Raw genomic sequence first — 10,246 nt, 5'->3', positions numbered from 1 at the left:
TTGAAGAAGCTATGGTCAACTCTAATTTTAAAATAAAATTTAGAAAATACACACTAGACATGTTTGGCACGAAGAAAATACTGGCAGAACCCCTCAGCCATGGTGACATAGGTCTCAGTGATATCTCTGACTCATTAAGAATCAACAGTGTCTCCTAAATTAATCACAAGAAGCACACGTACTTCCTCTGGCCACTAAGTGGATTTATGTGCAACTAGTGCTTGCTCAGCTGGCCAGGTGTGGGTCACTCTGGAGGCCTGACTGTCAATCCCATGGGGGATGGGGGTGTGTGACATGAAATGAGGTTATTTTTATAAAAGCAAGTGCAAATTGTTCTTTAAAATTTGTTTAGAAAGTCCACAGAAGCATTAATTTATCCAGTTTAACATCCAATGCAAAACTGCTTAGCTAGGTGGAAAGGAGATACCCACAATACTAAGAGAAATGATGTATTTTTCCTCTATCCAGCCTCAAGCCCTTCCCCAGAGATATGTGCTACCATTGCAGCAATAGGCAGGCCTTGTAATGAATAAGGGCTTAGTGGACCTAAACATATTCATCTCTCATTAACACAAAATGAACATGTATAGGCAACATCTGATCTTTATTGATTGAATCAATACACTGGGAATTTAGCAGCAAGTTAATGGTAAGCAGTTACAAAATGTCTTATTTTTCTATGCTTAAAATAAGTTGTCTTAAACAATCCATAGCAACTTAAAGTTACAAGAACACATGCAAAGGATTGAAGCACTTTCACCATAATGCCTATGGGAAGGTTATTTGTAATTTTCTAACAAAGTCTTCTAGTGCAAAGCACACATAATTATTTGAAACCTCCATTACCATATTTGACCTCTTGTTTTCCCCTATAAATAACTGTGCCTAAACCTAAGAATTTGAAATAAAACTGAGCAGTATTGCCACAGCCTTGCATTAAGGGCATCTGCCCCCTAAACAAGCCTTAGATACATCTTGGGTTGATTTTAGCTGCACAGCCATCCTGCCTGTTGGTGGCTGTGCTTTAATACTCCATACAGTTTATGCTGCTTTGGAGATAACTGGCTTCAATTTTAAACTGGTGCAGACCAAGGCAGGGCTTGGCGGACCTAAAGGCCGAAAGCTCAGTGTAGCACTGTTCTTTCCCCTCCTAAACTCCCCCTTTAGCACTAGAAAGAGCAGTTTGTTTTTGTACTGTTTGTTCAGAACTGGAGGGAACATTAGGGGGTTTTTTTGCTTCGAAACAGGGCAGTGGATTTAGCAGTGGATTTGGTTGCTCCTCCTTGGCTTGGAGTCACAGAACTTTTCTGTACTTCTCCCTTGAGTGCAGGTGGAAGGAGTTTGCTAGATGTGGAACTTGAACAGCACGTGTCAAAGTCATTTGTATCTGCCTTCTTACTGGTTGCAGGCAATTTCTTTTCATAAGCAGTGGGCTAAATATAAAAGAAAAGGCCTAGTTCATTTTCAGACACACAAAAAAACACATGAACTCAAATAAACAAGGAACTACAATGCTGTCCAAGGCTGGCAAGTTGGAACACTCTCTAGACTTGGGATACACACTCATCACACTGTGAAATTATTATTAAATGTGAACACACACACACACACACACACACTCCTCCTTCAGCACCTTGAAAGTACTGACTGATTTAGTGTCTGGAGTGGAACAAACTGTTCAGGCTCAATTTCAACCCTCTGTCATGCAAAACATGACAAGAAGCGTTTCAGTAATGTCTACACAGGAAAGTCCTCTTGGACACAATTGTACTCATTTCATCTTTCAGATTTCCAGATATGCTCAGATATATCGATACCCTGACAGGTACAATGTGAATACTCTAATGTGGGTCTATAGCTGCCGCAAACTGTCCACTCACATTCCTACCATTCTGCATCATTCCAGGGACTGGCTTTTATTCCCAGTCACAACACTCAGCCAGGTCTGTAGACCTATTTGAGCCTGAATCTCTCACTGGTAAAGGGTGCAAAATAGTATGCACATGTTTACTTTAAGGGGTGATTATGAGAATGAACTGAGGGGAAGACCATGAGAGTACAAGCAGAAGGATTTTAACAGAAAACTGTACATTCTCAGGTCTCCCCACTCCACAGGAGAGAAGGGAACGGTCTTGAATCCTGCTGTCATGAGGAAAGCAGGGTCCACTTTGACTTTAGGTTTATTTTTTCTTCTTCTTCTTTTTGTTTTTTTTGGTGCCAGGGCTTGAACTAGGGTCCTTGCACTTGTGCAGCAGGCGGCAAAACCACTGAGCTAAATCCCCGGCCCCTTAGGTTTATTTTTAAAGTGATCACTTTTAACTAAATGAAGGTAAGTGAAGAGTTCTAAAAGAGCATAGAACATCCCAGGCGACCTATGAAACTAGACAGGACCAAGGCACAAAGAATAGACCCAGCCAGCTGTCACTACACAGAATGATCAAGGCAAGGGCTTGCAAATTTAGTACTCTGGTTTACTGAAAGTGTACACTTGAATTAATAATCTGGTTAACAATTTTCAAAGAATGTGAGAAGATTACACATAATGTAAAACTAATCCGGTTTTCTTTGATTCCTCAAGTTCTTGTGATAAAATGAGTATGTTTCATAGACATAGACAATTAATATAGATTTGCTCAATGAATTAATGACTTCCCAGGGCTACAGCAAAGCTTCAGGTCATTTACACTTTTGGTAGCTGTATTTCAAGAAGAAGCTCTACTTGATGCTTGATAGTTACAGACAGCCCTTAAATGTGTGCATGTCAGAGAGGGTCATTCATATCTGACTTTATATTCAGACTTTATAGTCTGACTTTATATTCATTCATATCTGACTTTGTATTCTGATTCTTGAATAGGTTAACAGGCATTTTCTATCTGAAAAATTAATTTAAAATTTAAAAATGTAAAATGATCCATTTGCTACCTTTTCTCCTTGAAGAAAACTGGGTTGTTCCTTTGTGTTCTTTCAAGAAGTGGAAAATATTTAAAATTCTTTACCATTCATTAATACAGGTTGTGTCCTCTTACTGAAAACTTCTATGCTCATCAATAGGGTGAGGATACAAAATCCCTGATGCTCTGATATCTGCCTGAGGACAAGCTGCTTTCTGTAGTACAGTTTTGGTCTCTAAGTCATGGGACCTATTTGGAAATTTTAGTTCATAGAATTTAATGAATTTTACATGCAAATCTTATGAAAGGTTGAATCTAAGTCTGCCTCTCTCTCTCTCCTCTCTCTCTCTCTCTCTCTCTCTCTCTCGATATTTCCATTTGGATTCTGAGTTACTATCCAAGTAGCTGAGAGAATAGTTTTCAACATGTTCACTACAATTCTATAAAATAGGAATAGAGCTTCAGTCATTTTCTTTTTAATGTGCTCATGTTCATGACCGCTTAATTCTTATCCATTGTTCCTTTTGTTAATGTACTTGAGTCCTTAAAGTAGACTCAGAAGTTGCAGTCCCTAGGAAGAAATACTCAGAAATAGTCTTTATGAGTAGGGATAGTAGTGTAGACTTTTTCCCTAAAAAACTCCTAAGGCTCTGATTTTTCTTCTTGGATACAATGTTTTAATTCTCAGAATTTTCTGAAAAAGTGGAAGGAAAAGCCAAGCTAAATCAAGTGTTTCATTACTTTGGTACAGAAACATGATATTTCTTTCATTATGTAGCAAGATGAGAAAATCTAATTCCTCAAGTCACATTTATTTATTTATAAATTTAGCAATTTTAAAAATAGGCTGTACATATCCACAACTTCGTGGTTACAATGTTCAAAATCTCCTTGCCCCTAGTTAACTCAGCTCTCCTCATCACAAGTTGTCAATTTACAGTATTCATTTCTAGAGAGACTTCACATGTCTGCATGCAAACAAGTGCAATCGAATGGAATTAGTTGTCACTGCCATTAGGTACAGGTCAAAAACAGTCTAGTAATGGCAATTTCATAAGGTTCAAGTTAATCCATTTCTCTATATGCTCTCTTTCACTCTTTTTACACAAATGGTAGCCCACTAAGCACCCTTTACACCTTGATTATTTAAATTAATGATCTTCTAGAAGATTAATTCGTAAAAAGAGTGCTCATTCTTCTTTCTGGCTGGGTGGTAATTCCCTTGTTTAACTGTTCTATCTAGCCAGTCCTTTCACGATGGACATTTGAGTTATTTCCAGTCTTGTACTAGTACAAATAATGTCTGTGAATGGTCTTGGACTTGCGTCATTTTGCACATGTGTCACTGTATCTACAGGATATACAAATTTAGAGGTAGGATTTCTGGGTCAAAAGGAATTTATAATTTTGAACGATATCATATTACCTTCCATTGAAGTTGCACCAATTAATATTCTTACCCTCAGCATATAAAGGTGCCTCATTTCTTATTTCTTTGTCAATTTAGTGTTTAATATATGGTAAAACTAATACAGACAACCATATTTTAAGTAAGCCTCAAAATTGGCCTAAAACTAGCTGTAGTGAAACAAATCACAATATTTATTCTTTCACTCTTTAGTAATGTCAACGCAAATACACTTACCTTTATGTAAATGTTAACTGCAAATGCTTAGGAGCTTCTGAGTATATGGATTTAACTTGGGGAACACTGTGTGGATGTGGATGTGTGCGTGTGTGTGCCTTAGCATTTCTCTTTGTTCACTTGCAGATGCATTATAATTAGCATGCCTTTGTTTAAAAACTGAAACTGAATCCTAATAGTTTTCAGAAGAGTCTGAGACTCCCCTTTAGAGCATCCCTCATTGAAACCATTTTCGGGTGCTGGCAGAGCACAGATGCAAAACGGCCACCATGTGCCTTTTAGGTCAAGCGGTAGTTTTCTTGACAAACAGCCAAGCCTCCCACTTCCTTGGAACATAAAATGCCAAGGAAAATTCCAACTTCTAGGTTTTTGCTAAGACTGTGAACAAATCTTAATTTTTCAGGGATTTCTCTTGTTAGGTTATAGATTATCTAAGTTTTGGGTTTCTCCTTTTCCTCTATCATTGCTGGTAGAATTCCTCAGGGATCTGTGCTGTCACTGATGCAATTTTATAGTTTTATAAGTAATAGGACAGAGAAATGAAAGTGAAATTGACAAAGCTATGAGATCTTACAGGTCATGAAAGACAAATAGAATGAGAAGAGCTCCCACAAGACTGTACAAAGGGGGAAAATGATGAAGGAATTTCAGTGCTCAGTTCTGGGGAAAAGATCCTAAATGATCATCATGAGACTATTGACCTTCTATTTGTCAGTCCACAAGAGGACCGAAAAATCACTATGGACTTTAAAGAAGATACTGCACCCGAAGTACCCCTGCACCATGGGCAGGAAAACCTCACTATCATCAGAAAGAAATGTTAGATATCCGGAGAAAGAAATTCTATCCTTACACAAAACCATGAGGAATTCATACCAGAAACACTGCAACTAGCCTGAAAAGATAAAAAGAGACTAGAGAAGATCCACAGACAGGCTACTAATATGATTGCAGGGTGGAGCTTTCTTTATATGAGAGGTCTTCAGTCTAAAAAGATAAAGAATACCAGTATGCACACACGCACGTGCACACATGCATGTGCGCACGTACACACATGCATGTGCGCACGTACACACATGCACACACACACACACTAGAATGAAGGAGGTAGATTCAGTACTATGGAGCTAGATATCATCTCTGAGCGCTGCAGTCTGTCAGAGCATCACTCCAAGGTCTGCCCCAAACAGCATTTCAGATGTTTCTCACTGTTGACAAATTCTTACCATTTGGGACAGCTGAAGTCATCAAGTGGATACAGAATGATGGAGAAGATGACATTACAAAGTTCCCTCCAGTTTTACCTTTTTGTAATTCAGTACTCTTGGCCTGATTTCTTCAGCTCATATTAATAATCTTTAAGAGTGGTTTCCATGTGTGCAAGGGTTGATATGTAACAAGAAGTTGAGCTAAATATATATATTTCATTATTCCCTGGCATAACTTTAACCTGATGAACTAATCTGGTGATAATGGATGCAAAACCTGTAAGCTCTAGGCATATGCCTGCAAGTTAATACCAGTGCATGATTACTAAAACTGTTACCATTTCTCTGAATTTTGAGTAAAATACATGCTATTTAAGTAAAGTGGTTTATCACCATAGCAACCACTTCTAGAGCCACACATTCAAATTACAGGCCTTCACGAGGTCCAAATGAGAAAATTCTGATACAAGTTATCTGCTATAGTTTTGCTCGCAATGCTCACTCACCTTATCTCAGGTTCCTGTAGTTTTCAGAAGGAAGAAGGACAGAAAAGTAAAGGAAGGGGAAGAGAAATCAATTTCCAAATACACAGACTTCTTTTACAATGTTATCCACACAAAGGTCTGGGTCTTGTGTGGAGCAAATGAAAATAAAATCTAACCTGCAAATTAGAGAAAGATGTAAATTTCTCTGTAGCTAGGGTATAATTTATATACAGTAGAATAAACACATCTCAAGTGTACAGTTTAAGGGATTTTGACAAATCCATAGACCTGTATATAATCAACACCACAATCAAGAAACTGAATGACAGAGCTGGGGATGTAGCTTGATCCCTGGCACAAAAGAAAGAAAGAAAGAAAGAAAGAAAGAAAGAAAGAAAGAAAGAAAGAAAGAAAGAAAGAAAGAAAGAAAGAAAGAAAGAAAGAAAGAAAGAAAGAAAGAAAGAAAGGAAGGAAGGAAGGAAGGAAGGAAGGAAGGAAGGAAGGAAGGAAGGAAGGAAGGAAGGAAGGAAGGAAGGAAGGAAGGAAAGAAAGATTCCTCGGAAAGTTCCCTTGTATCATACCCCACTCAATCCTTTTATCCTGAGGCTACTACTGTTCTGATTTTAAAAATATAAATGTTTTGCCTTTCTAAGCTTTATATAAATGAAAAAGAATACAATATGTGATCTTTTATAATTTTTTTGCTTAACATTTTTAATTGAAATTTTTATTGAGATATTCATAGATTCTTATGCTATCATAAGGTTTTTGAGATTCATTCATGTATTGTCAACTCATCTTTTTCGTGACAAATGGTATTCCAGAGTATGAATATACCACTGTTTAATCATTCTTCTGTTAATGGACATTTGGTTTGGTTCTAGTTTTAGGCTGCTTTTATATAAAGCCACTGTAACCACATGCTACAAATCTTTCTGGGAATTTAGGATTGTGGAATAAATAGCAAGTAAATGCTTAATTTTATAAATAACTGCCAACCTGTATTTTGAAAGGATTATACAATTTTACATTCCTACCAGCAGTGTAGGGAAATTTCACTTGTTCTATATCCTTACCAGCATCCTTACCAAAGTATGTAGTGATATCTCATTGTGGCATTAATTTACATTTTTCTAATGACTAATGATGAAGAGCATCTTTTCATATCCTTATCGACTACCTGTATATCCGAAGTACCTGTGTCTTATAAACATATTTAAAATTGAGTTGCCTTATTATTATTAAATGGTAAGAACTCTCTATTAGACTTATTTCTGGGAAATATTTTTCCCTGTGACTTGCTTATTCCTTGCCTCATATGGTTTAAGTGAGCAAATATGTTTAATTTTTATAAAGCCAATTTTATCAGTTTTAAGAAGTGTTTTCTGTGTTCTAAGAAATCTTTGGCTAACCCCTAGATAGAAGATATATTTCTTTCCAAGGAGTTTTACAGTTTAACCTTTAGACTTATGTCTAATTTCAAACTACTGTACATTTTGTGTTCAGTTTTAGCTAGCCGATCAAAGTTCCTTATAGTCTTATTGCTATCCTATTGTTCCAGCACTATTTATGATTTTTTTCCCTTAAATTCTTTTATTGGCACATTTTAGGTATACAATACATTTACATTTATCATTGGGTACTTGTACCTGTACATGATGTATCTTGGTTCTTATTTTTTCCCCATTCCCTGTCCTCCCTTCAGCCCCTCCTCCCTTCCTTAAAAGACTATCATCTCTCCATTGAATTCCTTTGAAATCTGTCAAAAATTAACTGATCACATCAGTAGGGACCTATTTCTAAACTCTAATTTTTGTTCTAGTTATCCATTTGTCTATCTTTATACAAATATATTATATTGATGACTGTACCTATGTAGTTAAACGGGCTAAAATCAGGTCAGGTTAGTCTGTTCTAGATCGTATATATTTCCCAATAAGTTTCAGAATCATCAATCAAGCAAGTATTCTAGATTTCAGTTCAGATTTGTTTACAGATCAATTTGGAGAGAACTGACATCTTAAGAGTACAAAATATTCTAATCCATGAACATAGTATATCTCTCCATAGCTTTCAATCTTCTTTGGTTTCACTCAACAATATTTTGTGGGTCTGGGTATAAATATTTTGTACATATTTTGTTAGATTTATCACTGCTTTTTTGTGATCTTACAGGTGGTGTTTTCAATTTTTGTTTTCTGATTGTTAATTGGTAGTGTATAACAATTTATTTTTTTATTCAGATATTACATCCTGAAATATCCTTAATTCACTTTGGAATTTTCTATATGAACTGTCATGTCACCTGCAAATAAAGAAAGTCTTATTCTTCTTTTCCAATCTATATATTATTTCTTTTATTTGACTTGTTGTATTGGCTATGACCTTTAGTACAGTGTTGGAGAGAAGATAAAAATCCTTGTTTTTTTCTTATCTTTAGGGGGGAAAAACAGTCACTATCTTAACAATTAAGAATGATTATAATGTTAGCTTAGGGTTTGTCTAGTTTGTAAACTCCCTTATTATGTAAAAGAAATTCTCCTCTATTCCTTGTCTGGTAAGGATTTCTCAATTGTTAGAGTATAAAACTTTATCAAGTACTTTCTTTTCAAAATTACTGAGGTAATTATATAGTATTTCTCCTTTATTTATTAATATGCCAAATACTTTGGTTGATTTTTGGAAGTGAATTCAAATTTGCATTCTTGAGATATATTGCATACTTGATTATAATACATTATCCTTTTCATATATTTCTGAATTCAGTTTGCTAATATAGAGTTTGAAATTTTTATGTCTATGTTTATGAAAGATATTGGTCATGTTTTGGTGTTAATGTTATTTTGCTTAATAAATCAGTTTGGAAATATTCTCAAGAGTTTATAAGTTTTCTCTTATTTTTTCTTCAAATATTTTAAAGAACTAGTGAAATCATTAGGGAACAATGCTTTTGTTATAGGGAATTTCTCAATTACTGATCTTATTTCTTAAATAAATATAGAACTATTTCTACTGTTATGTACATGTTTTTGGTGTTTTTTTTAAAAAAGACATTTGATCATTCCATATAGATTTTTCTAATTTATTGATATTGAGTCATTTAGAAGAGTCATAAACTTGAAGCTATATGAATACAAAGTATACATTGTAAAGGATAGTAGAAAAAAACTTAATAGGGGCTATCGAACAATAATAGACTGTCCAAAATTTGAAAAACTGGAATCTCAAAAAAAAATGAAAACAAAAAAGAAAAGAAAATGGCAAAATCTCCCAAACATGGTTAAAAATACAAATTTACAGATTCATGAAACTCAGCAAGCCCCAAATAGGATAAATGTGAAAAAGAACATTTAACCATTATTATCAAAGTGCTGAAAAACAAAGACAAAGAGAAAATCTAACAAGCATCTAGATTGACAAAGGAGCCAATGATCCTCACTGGAGAAAAGATAGCCTCTTTAATAAATGGTGTTGGAAAAACTGGATTTTCAACTTGCCAAAGATTAAACCTAGACCCCTATCTTTTACCACACACTAAACTAAAATTGAAGTGGATTAAAGATCTAAATATTAAGACAGAAACACTAAACTTGCTGGAGGATAAGTTAGGTAGAACTCTTGACATTGGCATAGGAAAAAACTTTATGAACAAATCCTCAGTAGCATGGGAACTAGTACAAAGAATCAACAATTGGGACCCCATCTTATTAAAAAGCTTCTGCACTGCAAGAGAAACCACCAACAGAACTAAGACACAACCTACAATGTGGGAAAAAATTTTTACCAGCTGTTCCTCCAACAAAGGTCAACTATCTAGAATATATAAAGAACTCAAAAAAATCAGACCCCCCAAATATAAAGACCCAATTCAAACACGGGCATCTGAAATGAACAGACATTTCTCAGACAAAGAAGTAAAAGCAGCAAATAAACATATGAAAAAATGTTCAACATCACTGGTCATTTGAGAGATGCAGATGAAAACAATGCTGAGATTCCACCTCACCCCAGAAA

The 10,246-nt window shown here is 35.4% G+C and overlaps 1 protein-coding gene across 9 annotated transcripts in view; it reads right to left on the bottom strand.

Annotated features, from left to right (window-relative positions):
* Nucleotides 1-585: 585 nt before the first annotated feature.
* Nucleotides 586-10,246, bottom strand: part of Stk33 (serine/threonine kinase 33) — a 214,655-nt gene continuing 204,994 nt past the window's right edge. For all 9 annotated transcript variants that reach the window (XM_021263753.2, XM_087211742.1, XM_013074710.3 and 6 more), the window contains one exon: nucleotides 586-1,433. In XM_021263753.2, coding sequence (XP_021119412.1) covers nucleotides 1,221-1,433 — 213 coding nt within the window. In that variant the 3' untranslated portion in view covers nucleotides 586-1,220. The remainder of the gene's footprint in view (nucleotides 1,434-10,246) is intronic.

This window comes from Heterocephalus glaber, unplaced genomic scaffold (genome assembly GCF_053883595.1).
Source record: "Heterocephalus glaber isolate CG9 unplaced genomic scaffold, H.glaber_assembly_v1.0 deba00001428, whole genome shotgun sequence".
Lineage (NCBI taxonomy): Eukaryota > Metazoa > Chordata > Mammalia > Rodentia > Bathyergidae > Heterocephalus > Heterocephalus glaber.
Note: the sequence above shows the minus strand (reverse complement) of the source record. Positions and strands in the feature narration are given on the sequence as shown.